Genomic DNA, 18,301 nt, shown 5'->3' on the forward strand with positions numbered 1-18,301 from the left:
AAGCGTTATGTGTATATACTTATATAAATAATAAATATAAAATCGTATTCTTCTTACTTCCAGATTATATATTATGATTATATTTAAAATTTCGATATTTTAGATAAGTTAAAATATACATATTCTTAAGTATGTTTGGGTAATTTTTTTCTCCAATTGTTTTATGAAACATTAAAACATAGAAAATATTTTTTAATATATTTAATATTATTAATCTTTCTAATAATTTTTATTGCCGCTTTTTTACGTATAATATTCTTAAGTTTTTTGTACATGTTTATCTTCTTACGCATAATCTTTCTTCGAGATATGTATATTTTCTAATTAAAGCATATATTCGAAATTAATTTATACATCATTTTGTACTCATTTAAATATAATAACATCTAATATCACACATACACAGAGAAATTATAAATGCAAATATTTACTTTTAAAATTCTTTTAAAAATGTCAATAATCAATGAAATAACTGGTGCATCACAAATGTGATGGTTTTTTTTATAATTTAAATGTGACAAATTAATTTTGTAATTTAAACACCGGTAATAAAAACCCAGTGAGTGTGAAACAATCTTATTAAAATATTTTATATCAGTCAAACATCATATATACTATCATACAAAAATATGAAAAGAATGTATGTGTATATAATATATATATATATATATATGCAACAGTAAAATTATGTCACAATGTCCAAACTTTTTTTTATATGCAAAAATTAATCAACTTAAATGCATGACATATTAATTTTAACCATATAAATTAAACTCAACTTTTTTGCTCTTTTATTCTTTACATTTTAATCTAAGTTTCCGGTTTTAATTTCTGGTAGCACGCAATTTGTCGGTTTGTAATTATCGTGTTATTTACATCGTTATCCTCTATTGCTGTGTTAAAAATTTCATTTTTACACTTATCAAATTCCTCTACCATTTCATGCAGTTCTCGATCACCATTTATGATTATAATCGGCGCTGGTACCGGCTTTAGAGTTTGATGATAAAGCCAGTCATCATGAATCTGATGGATTTGCTTCAGAAATTCCAATGAAACTGCATTCTCCTCCTTCCGACCTCGTTGTTTCATTCTGTTGTACACAATCTCGGGTGTTGTCCTCAGATATACTATTCAGGCAATAAAGGAAAATAAGAAAGATATATTAATATAATGACAATATAATGATATCTTTTTTGATCACATATAATAACAATAAATATATAAAATTATGTTTACCTATTAAATTAGTTTCTATATTGGCATTTTGTAAACACCAATTGTACCAGTCTTCTAAGATAGTAACTTCAGCTTTATGTAATATATTTGTACGTTTTAAATTTTCAACAAAACACATTGCACTATAGACTGATCTCTCCATAATTTTATATGGTGATGGTGTCTTACAAGTATGTAATTGTAGCATGGTCAATTGTACATAAGATTGAAATAAGAAAGCATAGCGAGACGGATCACTGTACATTAATTCCTGGAATATATCATTATAATATTGATTATTTCTATTATTAAATATCATCATCTGATATATAAAAGTTTGACATTAAAAATATATTATACACAACATATATTTAATAAAGTAAAATGTATAAATATTATATTTCATGTTGAATAATCTGTTAAATAATTTTCTTTAATGTAGCATTTTTTTATTACTAGTATATAAAATCTTCATAAATCAATGAAATTATACAACCAGAAAATATTAAATAATTATACTATCAACTTAATATATATGAAAATATTTTGTCACACCAGTAAATTTGTTCCAGACACATCACGCCAAAGTTCAACTGGTTCTTCAAATACAGTGACATTATCAAATTTTTTGAAATGACTTAGAAATGTTGTTTTACCACTTCCTATATTGCCCTCAACACATACAGTGAATGGACGCTTATACAATTTTCTAACAGAACCAGACATTTTTATAAAAGCTTCAAGAGTTGCTTTACCTGCACAGACAATATACTTGATGTTATTATCTAATACTGAGGATATGCAAAGAGTATACTTTTGAGTTTGTAAGAAATATCACAAGGAGAAACAGTAAACTTTAAACAAGATAGCTTTACCTAGAATTAGCTTATCAACAGGGTAGATAAGTTTCAAATGATTATATATTGTAACTGAAACTATATAATGTAACAAAATAAATATAAAAAGAATAACAATCAGCAATCAGATTCTTGACATGTTTGTTCTATTTCATCATTTTAACTTTCTTTATAATTTCATATTCATCATTATTAATATCAACTTAAATATGTATCAATTAAGCAATTCTATTTTCATTTTTAAAAATTTAGTTAGAAAAATCTTTTTCAGAAATTATATCATGTTCGCATGTCCTATAAATATACTGATAATATTATTATTAATGATACACATTTTATAGTAAAATGCATATATTGTAGTGGTATAAGATAATAAGAATTTATCAATTTTTAAAAGCATATATGATTTTAAATATTGAGGACATTAAAAAAAAGATTTTTGTTTATTAACATTGTTTTGAATCAGTAAATGTTTAGTTCGATATTCTGTTTTCAAAAAAGTTTTATATGACAAATACTTTAAGTATACATCGATAAGTATATAAACATAAAAATATTTATAATTCGTATGTTTCATATAAACAGTAAATATGTTACAATGAATGCATGGACAACTTTTGTAAAATATAATTAAAGTAATAATGCGAAGAATTATCTTTGTTACAATTTAATAAGAAAAAAGAAAAAAATAAATTAATTGTAAGATAACTTTTGTAAAAGATACAACTTATTATTTATAGAAGAAAATAATAAAATATATATATATTTTTTTTACATATATAAAATAAAAAAAAAATATATAGTAATTTTTAATAATAAATTCAATTAAACAATGGTACACTAACTTTCACTCAATATCAGTGTGATATTTCGTTACTTACCAAATAATAATTATGTAAAATTATGTAAAACCTGATATTTACTTGTTTATAACAAGAATTTAACGTTACGTGAATAATTCAACGAAAACTTGAGTAAAAACAAATATTACGGAATTCCTTGGTCACTGGTTTACATTACGAACAAATTATTGGCGAGAAATGGCTAATTTTCTATTCTTCCTTGTAAGGAGCTATACACATGTCAGATGATCAGACCACACTAATCACTATGGACAGCGGACAAGAGACTCCCGCGTAACTTTCCCGCCAAAATAAACGCAAAAGCGACATCTTCAACGGATCATATGTTCGTTGTAACTGTTCTTTCTCCCTTCTCTCTTTCTTCCTTCAATGATTTTATTTTAAGTGTACAAAGTGCAACGAAAATGAACACACGTGGCACTTATGTATACACGTGGTAATATTTGACTATTGTTAGTAGAAAAAATAATTCTCCCTTTCCCAGACTTTTCCAAATTTCAGATTTTATTTGTACAGGAATATTGGGCTATATATATGTATATATGTGTTGTTAATCTTCAATTGATTTTAACAATAAGTAGTACTAATAAATGATTAATAAAATGTTTGATCGAACCTTAATTACGTGTCTATCGATTAGATATGTAATTAAGAAAGAAAAGGTGTAAAATTTGTAAACAAAATTTATGACAAGGGGATTGATATAAAATTTAGAATCAATATTAATAAAAAAAGGATTTAAAATTGTAATTACATTTTATGAAATTATAAATTCTGGACAAAATCTTATACGTACATTTCTGCATAAAAATTATTAATCGTTAATAAATTATCGAATGTCTCGAAAGTTTTAGCTAATTACATCACTGATGCCGGCATCTGCGTTTGTGTAAGTTGCGTTTGTTGACACGGTTATAAATATAGTTAATTAAAGAATGACGCAACGATACAACACAGTGCAGTAGTAATTTTATGCAATTTATGTCTTTCCGCCAATGATTCATAACGATATATCAATTTGTCATTGTAGTTATGTTAATAATTAACACTTGTAAGGCAAGCATTTTTTTTGTTTTGCTCTTGATCGCATATAGTTTTAATGCTTGTCAGAGTCTCGACTGTTTCAAAGTGCTTGAAAAAACAAAAATTTATGTATATATCCTTGGAAATAATCATATATACATATCACAATAAAAGTTAAAAAAGTAAACATTTTTAAAAAATATTATTTTTAATTGATTAAGGTCTTCGGGATATTGTTAAAATATCGATAGGGTTAAAATGATACGTCAGCTTTAAGGTTAAACATACCGGCATGAGTTATTCACGCAATACCATCTAGCATTGCAATGATATGTTATCAGATAACGTACTCACCGACAGAAGCCATCGTTGCAGCCTAAACGAGTGCAAAGTACTTGAAATTTGGCAGAAAATTCGTCAACGACGCTATGCGGCTATCATTTCTTGCGTATTTCTGACGCGACTGAATTCTGAGCGTGCGCACGTCATACGATTGAATACACGTGACAGCATCTTGTGTACTGGATTGCACGTTCTAAAATTTATTCCTAAAGTAGAATATTATATTATACATAGGTTGACTAATCAAGAAAAAAGAAATTTCTTTTATCCTAATTAATCAAACACGAAATGTTTACTTGACCGACGGTTGATCAGAAAGAAATTATTGTCGATGACATTACCATCAGAATAATAGTAGCAGAACCATCAAAAACAGCTGATCTCGTAGTAGTTACGTAGCCTGAAGAACTGACACTGTGCATTCACGCCCTCTCACCAAATATTGCGGCTAGAAGAAGAAGCAATATGTCACATAATGAGTGATGTAATATTGTAAGATTACCATTCATATCATATTATATATTAGTTTATATGACGTAGTGTATGTTTAATTATTGACATTTGCGAAAATATTAGAATTTTATAAAATATTAATATTATAAATTACAAAATGTAAGTAACGATTTAAAATATTCTTACGTGCTATTATTTATTAATAATGTATATTTTTTTTTTTCAATAATTAAATATTTTTAATACGTAATAAAAACAACGATGATTATAGAGAATTAAATTTTAAGAAGATAAACAAGTTGGAAAGCTTTATTATTACTTTAGTTTAATTAAATATTATTCTGACAAATATTTAGATTAAAAAATAATTATTGGAACATTTTAACGATGACGTAAATTAGTTTGCGCAGCTTATTAAAGCCATAATATATAAATAAATATAATACTTTGAAATCAACATAATATTAAAAATTTTTTAAAATCAGAGATGCTCTTTTAATTCGGAAGAACATTTTAAAAGAGATTAAAAAATTATTTTAAATGTGTTGACAACTTCATCTTAAGATTTTCGAAGATATTCTTCAAATGATTACAAGAACTAACGATTGTAAAAACGCGCCTTTGTTCGTATTTCAGTGATCTTTCTACACATCCTTACATCAGCATATGGTCGACCATAATTTCTGTCAAAGTGCACCGCCCCATGGACGAAAAGTGGCACAAACGCGCGGCGCGTTTTTGATTTATAATAGCGATCCTAGTTACAGCTGGAACCGTATATTCGAGACCGAAGAGGTATTTGGGCCGGGAGTGTGACTAGCTGTCATAAAGAAGAATTCTTGACTTTGAAAGAGACCGACGCAAAATCATTATAGCTAGATAAATACTTTTATTAATCATCTCGTCCGTCAGTAAACAAGTTTAATGATATGTTAGATACTAAACAATTCGATTGTGAAACAATCGGAATGATTGAAAAAACAAATTATTTTCTACAAAAAATTCTTAACAATAAAAGTAACATAAAACTAATTGTTTTAGATTTACTAGACTCATTAATATCGTTTATGCCTCTATAGAGAACAGAATCTTTAACGCGATGTTTTCAACTTTTTATAACATAAAATATATATTTTATAATACAAAAAATAAGCTTAGAAAAACTATCAATAAACAGACGCTTCTTTAGCTCTAAAAGTGATCAATGTAAGATTTTAGACACGCTAGATTATGTTTATTGAAATTTGTGAAAAAGTGTACTAACGATACGAGAACTATTAATTAAATAAAAAATTTTTAATAGAAATTCTATTAAATTCGATTCTAATTCTTTATAATCTCGTTAATACAACATATCTCAAGTATTCATACAACCATATTTTTGCATAACGACTAAGCATAATTTTGTTGGAAGATAAATGCGATGAGAAATTGGCCCGAGCCCCTTATCCCGTCATAGATCACTGAAGGTGGATGCCTGGAGATATTTGAATTTCCGTCGAGTTCCGAACGATTCCGTGCGCTTTGCGACGTACGCAAACTGTCCGGTGTCTATTTTGAAACTCGGAGTATTTATAAACTTATCTTTACTAGCGAAGTGCAGCATGTCCCTTGCGTAAATGGAATTGCTATGATCTTAGTATCAGCTACATTTTAACTGGACGAATAGTCCCAGCAATTATTACGTACTACGTTCATTTACGTACGATTCATTAATTAACCATATTATGAATGATATTTACTCGAATAAGTTATGAATGAATTTTCTCTTGACCAAATTTTGGGACTTGCTTTCTAAATGAGTGCCAAAAAGTTTAAAGGTATGTATGTCACGAATTTTATTAAAACAATAATAGTTTCTCAAATATAATTAGCTATTCTCTTTCACGTGAGTGACTTCAATTATTAATATTTTGACTTTTGTCAATTTTTCTCTAATCAAATTTCTCTTTTTTATTCCTTTATACTTTTATATTATATTTTTGTAAAAAATTAATCTTTTTTAATTTTTGTACACACATAAAGAAACTCTTCAATTTCCTTCTGAAATGTGAAACTGAAAGCATTAAGATTCTATAATTCTGGTACTGGACATGTCTTAGCTCTTTGATTTGCTAAGTTTTTTTGCAACAAAATGTTCTTCTTCTTGAGGGCTGGCACGGATTATTCATCGCGTGCCTTTACATTCATGCGGCCCTGTGGAAAACCGAACGGTCAGCCAAGGGGTTCTCGGGATAATCTCGGAAAAGCGGGATAAATAACCAGACGGCCGGCAGACTGATCCGTTTACTCGTTTATATTTGGATAGCGATGTCTTCTCTGCCATCGTTGTGACCTCGCGCGAATTGTAGTGTCAGTGTGTCATTCTGCATCACAGTTTTATGCAATTTCACTAACGTCGCGACTGGTCGTCTTAATCCGTATCAAGTTTGGAAAATGAAAATCCAAGTGACGTGAATCCGACGACTCTTCGTTTTCCTCGTAGCATCAGAAATTTCGCGAAGTAAATTTGCCATGATAAGAGATGCGTTTTCTTCTCATGCAGCATTTCATAGAACGTTACGTGGCTTCCGCATTGTTTTATTCGTTTAAAAAACATCTTTCAAAAAATAAAGTTATGTGTTCATAAAAAATTACATATACATATATGTATATAATATAACAGTCAAAAAATTAATAAAATAAATATGTAGAATATTTTATATATATTATTGCTAATGAATTATTTGGAAATTTACCTTAAATTCATTTTGAATATGTCATGAAATTTTATTGCCGTTCTTAGTATTTACTCGATTGTGATTTATTGTCGAGTTGAACTTCTGAGAAAGGCGCAGTACTTTCGTCAAATCTTTTTTTATTTTTTTTTTTTCTAGCACGTATACGAGAAATTTGACAGTGACAATCTTCGTTGAGCGAGAGCTTTTCTCCCGCGAGTTTCCCATGACAGAATGGATGGATTCATGCCACGTGATACTGTGTTTTGACTGATACTCGCCTGCCAGCGGAATCTTGTCTCAAGGAAAAACGAAACCTGAAAGTCGCGGGAAGATTGGAACAGAAGGCAAGAGCGGGGACATCTTGCAACTTGCTCTCGTGGGACAAACGCACAAATGCTTCCTAAAATCCCCGTTGTCACACAAAGTGTCATTGTGAAAAAGAATGTCTCAAAAAACAGCCTTTAGCTTTTTCTTCCTGAATACAATTCACAGAATGGAGCTATAGTTATACTCTCATTAGTTTCTATGTCAGTTTCATGATGTCAACTTCTATACTCTTAATGTTAGCAAATAAGAATATATATAATTGTGCAATGTAATTTTAAACATTTAAAATTTTTTCAATTCTAGCATTTTTCTTTTAAGCCATAGTAATTTTTTTTACATTCAAAAATATAAAGTTATAAAATAAAATTTATAATTAAAAGTGCGATAATTTCCGCTAACTTTTTAACATAAAAATATAACGAAAGAATATCTTTCGTTGAACATGTGCCACATTAACGTTGCAATCCTTTGACTCTGACCAATTTGCGAGTGACCTTAGGTTTTAATTACGTGCGATCGTTTCGAGTTACGAGTTGAAAGTACCCTTATAGCAATTTTGACTAGACGGCGGGCAACAACAAACAATTTAGATCTGCGCTCGCTTTTAATTCCCAAGAATCCACTTAGACAGTTGATTTTACACCGCCGACTAATAAAACTGTCGACTAATTGTTGGCGAGCGCTACGCTCATTACCGACGTTTCGGATTTCAAAAGAAAAAATCCTCGCATTATCGAGACTGTGCAGAGGTCGTCGAGGTCCGAAAACACATGTCGAACTATATATAGTTGCTAAAACATGCGCACCCTTGGATCTTTATACACTTTGAGCTTGGCAATAGTATTACAATACGCATACAAATATTTCTGCATTATTAAGATTAAGAGAAATTGCGAAGAAAGTTATTCACTGATATCATTATTTAGATTTGGACTTAATAAAGAGTTCGAAATAAAGAAATAACGAAAAATATATTTATGATATAATAAAAAGATATTTAAAGATATAAATACACGACGATACTTTTTTATAATAAATTACATTCAGCACGTAAAGAGTATAATAGAAAACTATTATTAGACGTTAAATGAATTAATGCGCGCACGAAGGTGTCTTGATACTTTGATGTGCATTTTATTGGGAACTAGACGTCAGATACTTCATATCCGATAGTGTCCAGCGCGCGTTAAGCGACTTACAACGTTCACTGCATGTGTCGACAGAAATAGCGTTATGGCGTGCACAGCCAAACAGCGTACAGAGAGAAGAAGATGCAACATAAAGAGCAACGCAGAAGAAAAGGGAGCGAGGAAAGGGAGAACTGCAAAGTTCTGACGAAGGAATATGAAGGAAAAGACATGGACTGCTGAAAACGATGAGGAACGAATCTCTGAAACGAAGCAAGAGAAGAGAAAAAAAAAAGCGTGAGAAGACATGTTTCGTGAGAGCGAGTTGGAACAGATAGACCGAAAGCGGTTGGATAAAGCAGGGAAGAGACGAAAAAGAGATAGAGAAGCGGAGAAACACGAAGAGGGAGAAATGAAGAAGATACGTAGCTTTTCCTTTTCTAGCGGGACAGGTGCATGCCTCTATTTTGGCGATTCCAGGCGGCAAATGTTTAGTCCAATCTCGTAGCGAAATCACACATTCCGCTGCACGGTCCCTTCGTTTCCCCCCCAAGATTGTCCTGCTCCTTTTGGCCTCCTCTGATCCCTCTTTAGCATGCAAGCTTGCGACATATTCTCTGCGGATCGCCCTGTGTCGACGACTTTGCAAGCTCCTCTCCATTATCTTCTCCATCATCTTTTGCTTAAAAATTGCATAATATATTATTTGACATTTTTATCGACACTGATCGATTGAAAAAACTGCAATTTTCAATCGTTGCACAATTTTTTTTATCCTCTCATTTGACATTTATCTAAAGTACCCAAAATTTTGACTTTTAAAAATGAATAGTGAATTAATTAATTCACATAATAAAAAAGTGGTTATTTTTTATTTTATAACATAACTGTCTAAAATATTTTTAATATATTCTTTTTAGAAAATAAAACATTTAAGATTTTGAGGAAATAGAACTTCCTAAAATATCACGAGACTAAATGAAGTTTGGAAAATGTTGTAAGATGACTTCAAAGCACTCATCTAAGTGGATTTCTCAAAGGAACTGATGTCGTAATACCATTATAATGTAAAATGTGATATGTAATTGTCAATTATAATAAATCTATTATATTAATCTGTAGAAATACAAATAACTAATTTTCACATACAAATGCGTAAGAAAAATGAATTTTACTTTTTTAGTGTAGAATTATTTATACAAAACATTATATGTATATGTAGTATATCATAGAGTATGCTCAATTATTGCTTTCAAAAAAAAAAATCACCATTTAAATACAATCCACTTAACACATTTTAAATAAGCAATCAAATATACTATTACTATTTACATATGTATATCCATTGCTGTCGCATATATATGTATAAAAACTCATGTATACAATATATATATAACACACAATTTTTCGTTCTGCATCCGAATAAAAAAAGCCTATTATTTTGGATTTTAAATATAGCCTCGTGATTTCGTTTCTTTCATATCTCACACGGAATAACACAGCTTTCAAGAAAGTTGATATTGTAAAACATTATAACTTACGTCCGATCATCGGATGTTCCACATAAGTTTTCACACGATGGCTAAAATTATTAAAAAGTTCGCCACTCTCTTTTATTTCGCTCGCTTCTCGTGCGCGCCGATGGCGTCTACATCTTTCTCACTCAACTTGTCGAGTTAAAAGCGAGTGGACGAAAAAAAGAAAAAAAAAAATCACTTTATGTCTCATACACACGGACAAAACGCAAAAGGAACGAGCCGCGTAAACTCAAAGATTTCGGGAATGCTAGATACTCGGCGCCAGAACGTGAAACGACGCGTCCCCCATTGGCATCCCTTGTTTCTCCCGTTACAGCCGTCTGTATGTAGCCGTTGTCTTATTTTTCTCGACTGCTATTTTCTCTAGTTCTTTTACACGTGGCATTATTTTCACGCGTGCCAATTGAGTCGCACGAGCGAAATACCGAAACAGGTATATTTCTCGAACGGAAAAAAATTTTGTCCGAATTAAATTGATGATTTTTTACAAGACAACTTTGTAATATACAGAGTAATAATGATATCAAACTTGGAATTAATTTTTTAGCAGGAAATATTAAATTGTTATTGAGAGAGAAAACACGTGCGAATTTATTTATAAATTCAAAGTAAAACTAAATAAATAACTATATGTACATATAATATATAATATATATATATATATATATATATATATATATATATATATATATATATATACATATAATAAATTTTTATTGTTTTATTAATTTTAAAAATTAAAATGTTCTAAAAAAACTTACTTAAATTAATTAAATATTTTCTTTATGACACAATATTTCTCTTTGATGCTTCATAAAAGAAATGTTTCTCTAACGAAGTCGCTATTATTTTTTTCTTTCATTGCTTGTCTTGATCTAGCCGCTTTCTTTTCCTCATTAATTTCATGCCGCGAGTTTATTCCTTCCTCATTTAATGGCGTCCGTTTACAGATGACCGAGAAGAAAAGGACCTCATGCCGCTAAGTGAGAACGAAAGATGTTAAGCGCCAACGAGAAATGTGACGGAATAGGGACACGTGCGTGTCCTACACGCATACGTGGACACATACGCAGCATCGAAGACGCAGTATGTGTCGGTAGATTGAATGGACGTCTTGAAACACTGCGAGATTTATCGATGCATTAGTGCTCTCGAAGTCAGCCGGGTGAGTCGCGCGTGGCTCTCGTCGTAATTTCCAGATTTATCGAAGATAAAAATCTTCAAGGACAATCATTCGCCTCGTTTCAAAAAGTGCATTGACTCTAACTGGGTGATCTCGATCAGATATATTTCATCATCAGAAAAAAAAATTGTAGAAAGTAATAAAAAAATAATGGAACAAACAGAAACAGAAAAAATATTGGATCGTAACTACAATGTTATAAAAATTGATGTTTCAGAAATGTGGAATATGAGCACTTTATGTTTCGTAAGAAACTTTTATAGTAAGGTCTAAGTTTGGTCTCATGGTAAGAGTTCATGTTCAAATATACCTATTGTATAATGGGCTTATATATCACTTGAATAAAGATAGAACGTTCTCTTACTTACAAGATTCATACGAGGTTCATATTCATGTGAGTTTATGTTCTGAGAGAGAATGAGAATATATATATATATATATACAGTTCCCCGTTTTTTTGTCATACCAAGCAGAGTTTAAACTCAAAGTAAACTTTCGGTTTCAAAGCAAACATTCATGCCTTGCATGCTTCTTGTTAACCGCATGGTTCAGTGAAATGAATGTAGAATATATAAGTAATGTCCAAAGTCAAAGATCTTTTAAGAAGAAAACGGAAAAATATAATATACGTTATAATATGTGGTAATCTTTTTCTTTTTCTTCCTTTTGTAACGCTAAAGATTGTTATAATATTAAAATAAGCAACGTATTTGAGATTAATATAAAGAAATGTTATATAATAATATAAAAATCATAGTTGTGTGTCCTTATCAGAAAACTTTTCATAATATTAAAAAAAAATTTAATACTACATGGAATTTGACCATCTATTAACACAAGAGGCGTTCATAAACTAGCGTAGTGACAGCAATTCTAGTATCGAAATCGATAAATTCGCGAACGCGCGGACAGCGGAATAAATTACTGTCATCGTGCGGATCGCTAACAAACGCATTTCCCCGAGCAACACGCAGGCAAGCACCTCGATACGTCCCACGAGAATCACTGAATGTATTTACGGCTAATCAAAATCGCGCATACCACCTGGAATAATCAACTAGGGTGATGCGCTATGTGAGTCCGTGTGGGATTCCTAACGATTCATTTGCGCAAACGACACGTAGAAATGTCAGAAAGGAAAGGGGCACAAGAGGGGGATGCTTTACAATCCGAATGAGGGTGGCGAGAAAAGCCTTGCTCGTGAATCATAGCAAAAACACCCACGCGAAAACACCATAAAAATAATGCAGCGTGCGTCACGATATGGTAAGTGTGACTCATCGCTTTACGAAATGTAACTATGTATCGTATTCACGAAAATGAGATCGACAAGTCGCTTGATGCAGGATCCCCATCTTCGGTCAAAAGTATATCTTGATGAAAATGCGACGAATAAATACAGCAATATATTCTGCCTTTTATTATGAAATATACGAGGAAAAATGCGTAATACACAACATGTCACAATTAAAACACACGTCTCAATTGAAAATTTGTGAGTTTATTATCTAAGTCTATAGAGAGAGACTAGAATTTCAAATCATTGCAAAGGTGATACGAAAAAATTATATTAAAAATAAGCTGCTATATTTCTGATTGCGACGCCTAAGAAATGATTAATTAATCAGAAGAAGCGTGAGAAAGAAACCGAGTCACACTTCCATGAAAAAATTAAGAAGGTTCGTCAAAATTTACCGTACTAGACTTTGCCCGGTGAACACGATAAAGCAAATGCTGAGCGCAAGTGTAATTAATATTTAACAAAGTCTACGTCAACAAGTCGTAGATATAGAGCTCGCTTCCCGGATTCGACGTGAAAAAATGCCACGTGATTAATTGATCATCCGTGACGGGAAGAAAACGGCGAAGTGCACCATGAACGTTAACGATAACGGATATCCGTCACCCTTGAATCGCTCGCCTCGTTGCATTTATGGTGATATCGATCAGTCTTGATACTTCTTAGTCATCGTCGACATTTCGTGCTAGCCGACTCGTCTAGAAGAACATGGACATTTTCGTGAGTCACTAATAAGAGAGTCCATTTTCAGTAAGTGCTTTGTAGGTGCCTGCCTATGCGCAACGTCAACTAAGTGCCAGATGCAATAAACGTTTAGGCGTTTCGTCGACGCTTCATAGAGAATGAGCGTCGATCATTTCTGCGTAATTCACATTGTACGCGACGTACGTTCCAAATTTTCACATATAATCATTTCCACGAAAAAGCTCTTCTAATTCTATAACTTTGCTATAACTTAACATTTTCTCAAATCTAAATAAAGAAATATATACAGTAATATAATGAAGTTATAAATTATAACTTAATTTGAAATCTACTGAAAATTACTAGGAAGTAGACAAAAAATTTCCATAATATATAATTAAATTTATTCATAACTAAAATATAAAAAATTTTCTTTTAAATTTTCAGGCTGATATTATCAATTCACAAAAAGGAATGTGGATTTAATTCCATCGTACATAAAAGATATGAATATATGAACATAACGTACATTATCCTGTTAATAAAATGAGTCGGATGGTAATAACTGAGCTTTAGTATCACCGTTTATCCGAGGGATATAAATTGGAAGTAATAATTTACGATCTTACGCCGACGCTTTGAACCGGAAGAGTCATTTTCGTAACCCGCATAAGGACGATTAATCTTCTAGGAAATCAAGAAGGCGTAACGCCTTTCTGGATCTAAATAAGTAATTACGTATGAAAGTTAATAATCAATATTTACAATCACCAATTATATTTATAATCATTACGGATACGTTAACTTTATTATTACTGTTAACGAGCTTTGTTCCTCGAATAAATAATATATAAAAGATGCATTTCTCTGAATACAATTTAAAGTCTATTTCTGTTTTATGTTCGAAGCTGCAAAAGAAAGAGCATTAGCGTTTTTGTACGCGCAACAGTTCTTTAATACTATATTACGTTTTCAATGCGATAAAAAACGGTAAAGAAAAATCTCCCTTTCAGGTCCCTTCAAGATCTTCAGCCAGATCTTCTTGGATTTCGTTTATTTACGAAGCGAGTTAAGTCTATCTATCTACATTGGATAATCACAAATTTTTCACCTGGGCAAAAATAAAAAAAATTTTCAAATGAAACAAATGAAAAACAAATGGATATCTTGGAATTTATCAAATTTGCGATGGATATAATATGTTTAAAAAAAATACATGAAACACGTAAAACTGAAATTAAATTTCAATAAAATGTATTTAATTTTCGCGAGATTACTTGATGTTTGCCGATGTCACAATGACATTTCACGTCGCGCTGACCCAATAATGGCTTTATTTTATTTGACAAACGTGCAGAAGCGAGATAAAACGTGTACAACCGGGGGAAGAGAGAGTGGGGGAGACCACCCACGAGTATTCATAAATTACGCTGGCAATTCGTAACAATTCTCTTTCTCCCTCTCTCTCTCTATATAATTCTATAATTTATACCTTATACCTAGGAAGGGATATCGCGCGGGACCTCATCTGTCGATGCAGGGTCGCGAGATATCGATCTGCCTTTTCTCGGTCGTGTTTATCGCCCGCTGAAGCACGCTGCCACAACGCTGCGAAATGCACGTACGTGTAACCGCATTGACGTCTACGAAAGGGATCGTTTATAGGGACAGCTGAGCCAAGTTGGGCGAGGGGATGTATCCATTCGCCAACTGTAATATCGTGGACAAATAGATGCACCGCGCGAGCGTGCGATGCAAGATAGGCATCAAAACGAATGATATTCGAATCCCATCAATGAATCGTGAGATAAGCGTCACGTGGCATTGAATATTCGAGATAGGAGCGGCGTGAGTTATTAATTGAAATACCATTAAACAAGAATGTCAATGTATATTATCGACGCTAAAAGGCAGACAGTAAAAAAATAGTGCAATATATATATATATATTAGAGAATATAAAAAGCATATATATTAAACATTATAGTATTTATAAAATATTATCAATTATATTATTTTTAAATTTTATGCTTTATAATTCAAAAACAATGCTCTGCTTTGTATATAAAATAATATTAATAACAGTAATAAAATAATATAAATTTCATACTGCAATTTGTAATTTGTAAAAACATATTAATATAAGTTAAATATACACTTCAGTAATTCACTACCATTTTATATTGATTCGTTTTATTAACGCCCCTTTAACTTTTATATTTCTCTTTAATATCAATTATATTTACTCAAACAAATTTTTTATAGATTTTTTTAAACAAATTTTTTATAAATTAAAAGCACTTTTTACAAAGTAATTTATTAAGATATATACACGAGTGAAACAAAGATATAGTTGAAACCGATAAGAATCTCAAGAGTTCTCTAGAGTGCTCATATCAATTACACCGAGTGTTCGCGTATTTACTTCATTTACGTGTAAATAAATCGATGACGGAGCGGAAAGAGATTCATTTGACTAAATAAACTGCAGCCCCATGAAAAATAATATTAAAATCACCGATGAAATAAAATCCATCGTATCTGTTCTAGCAGCAAAACAGCCGTTTCATCGAATTGAAGCATAAATATTTATCTTTCTATAACAATTAACGTTTTTATTTTAAATATTTATTTGATTGTCTCTCGTAAAAATTGTGCTCAAGAATATATGTAGGTTTTTAAATTGCATTAGTAACATTTTAAAATTATATAACGATAAATTATAGAGAAATAATTATAGATTTCTTCAGAAATTTGATTATAATTTTAATAACACTCATTTAATTAATTTAGATTTCATTCCTCAATTAAGACATCCACAAACTTGTTGCTGTTTTTCGAAACGGTAAATTTCCGAGATTAAAATATAAAGTATATACCTACAAGTTGTGTATTTACCTACGATATTTTTAATAACGACATATTATCGCATCAGCGATTATGCGATTTGCAACGCTTTTCCGGGTAATTACTTGCGCAGGGCATTGAGCTCGAAGGCAACTCGGTCGGTGAAAAGTCCCAAGTGCTATGTGGCACGCATTTGCGCGGGTGCGCTCGTCGTTCGGGTGAAACGAGAGGAGGGTTACCGATGTGGTATCCAGCGAGGGAGAGCGAAACGACAACGAGAGTCTCGAAATAGAGAGGCTGCGAACCGAAGCACCAAGGCTAGAGAAAATTACGCGCGCCGTAAAACCTGCGCGCGGCTCTGCATCAGCGCGCTTTTCGTAACGACATGAAATTTGAACGGAAACGATGGAAGCGTGCATTTTATTTATAGGAAGTTTACGCTGGCGGAAATGAGTATGCGAAACGAAACGCGTGCCCTCGCGAGGGACAGCGCGAAAATCCTCGTTTCTCGGGCCTCGGGTTGCGAGCTACTTACATGACGCAAATGCGCCTAGCAAATTCGTCTAATGAGCTTAACCCCCCAGTGACTAATAGTGGTAACGGAGTAATGAGGACGGAAAATAATAGCAGCAATAATAATAATCGTATAATAAAGCGTATGCTAAGTTTGGACGTATATTAATGTACTCTATATACTTGGAAAGTAGAAATTAAGGAAAATTGAAATTAAGTATTTGTTTCTTGTAAAATGAAAATGGAATAAATACAAATTTTGTGATTTTATAGTCGAGGATGAAATAGAATATTTTCAAGTTGCAGGAATAACAAACACCCGCATGACAAGCAAAAATTCATAGTACGTATCAGAGGATATGATGGTGTGCTTGAATAAATAAGCATCCTAATAGAAGATAATCTAGTTTTTTCTAAATGATGTAGAATGATTTTTGGACTAGAGAAAAAGAAAATCAAATATAGTTACTAAAGATACCACTTGAAAAATGTATATACTCATCTCGATCTATCTATTCAAGAATTTTGTTTACAAGAATCTTTCGCTTTCGAAAAATAAACGTCAAATCTGATCCAGAGAATTCGAAATACTCTTAACCAACGGAAAATATATTTATAAAGACTTCGGAATGTGATTCAGCGTCAATCTCTTCGTTCTATTCGAGAATTTTGTTTTCAAGAGTCGTTTTCGTGGGGAGCAAAACATTAAGTCTGATCCTTGTAGAGGAGGATCTCAGAATACTTTCTTGCTGTAGAAGCAAAACAGGACGCGTGACAGGCAGGGAATCGTGGCACACGTTGGAAACTGCCCGGGGACACAATGGCGCCCCTGGACAAACAAGCATACAACTCGATACATCCGTCTGTCACGCGGCTCGAAACACGCCTGTCCCTTTCAGAATGCATTCCTGACCCTCCGGGGCTTCGCTCCGGAAACCCAACGGAGTTCGCGCTCCACCCTCGGTCAGCGAAACTGCTGTAGAGTTCCTCTGCGTTTTCAATCCCCTGGTGCATCAGGCTTGGCATCGCGTAATCGTCCGTGCGATGATACGCCAGAAACCCACCCCTATGCGCGCGTTTATGCTAGCTCACATTCCAGCCAAACTCGGCATGGTGTTGCCTTTCCGGAGGCGGAAAGATCGGAGACTCGTGGTGAAACGAAGGGCCCGCGTGAACGCACATGCGATATTCGATGTATGTAATATAGGTATGCATGTAGATATATATGTACGTTTAGGCATGTATATATACACTTCAGAATAAAGCAATTGTTACTGGTACAATTCCAACGCAATTCGATTTGTAAT

At 32.2% G+C, this 18,301-nt stretch overlaps 2 protein-coding genes across 3 annotated transcripts in view; both read right to left on the reverse strand.

Annotated features, from left to right (window-relative positions):
- Positions 1 to 226: 226 nt before the first annotated feature.
- On the reverse strand, positions 227 to 4,478 carry Dnk (deoxynucleoside kinase). Its single transcript, XM_072899139.1, is given in 5 exon segments — positions 227 to 855; positions 858 to 1,130; positions 1,240 to 1,489; positions 1,774 to 1,973; positions 4,316 to 4,478. Coding segments are annotated over 5 exon segments (786 nt in total). The 5' UTR covers positions 4,329 to 4,478; the 3' UTR covers positions 227 to 805.
- A 166-nt stretch (positions 4,479 to 4,644) lies between these two features.
- Positions 4,645 to 18,301, reverse strand: part of LOC140669361 (uncharacterized) — a 162,436-nt gene continuing 148,779 nt past the window's right edge. Inside the window, exon 7 of one of the 2 annotated variants that reach the window (XM_072899148.1) lies at positions 4,645 to 4,751. The gene's annotated coding sequence lies outside the window, so the exon portion shown is untranslated. Of the gene's footprint in view, positions 4,752 to 9,377; positions 9,613 to 18,301 lie in introns of those variants that run through there. The other variant, XM_072899147.1, reaches the window with a different exon arrangement.

Source organism: Anoplolepis gracilipes, chromosome 9 (assembly GCF_047496725.1).
Source record: "Anoplolepis gracilipes chromosome 9, ASM4749672v1, whole genome shotgun sequence".
In the NCBI taxonomy this organism is placed as follows: domain Eukaryota; kingdom Metazoa; phylum Arthropoda; class Insecta; order Hymenoptera; family Formicidae; genus Anoplolepis; species Anoplolepis gracilipes.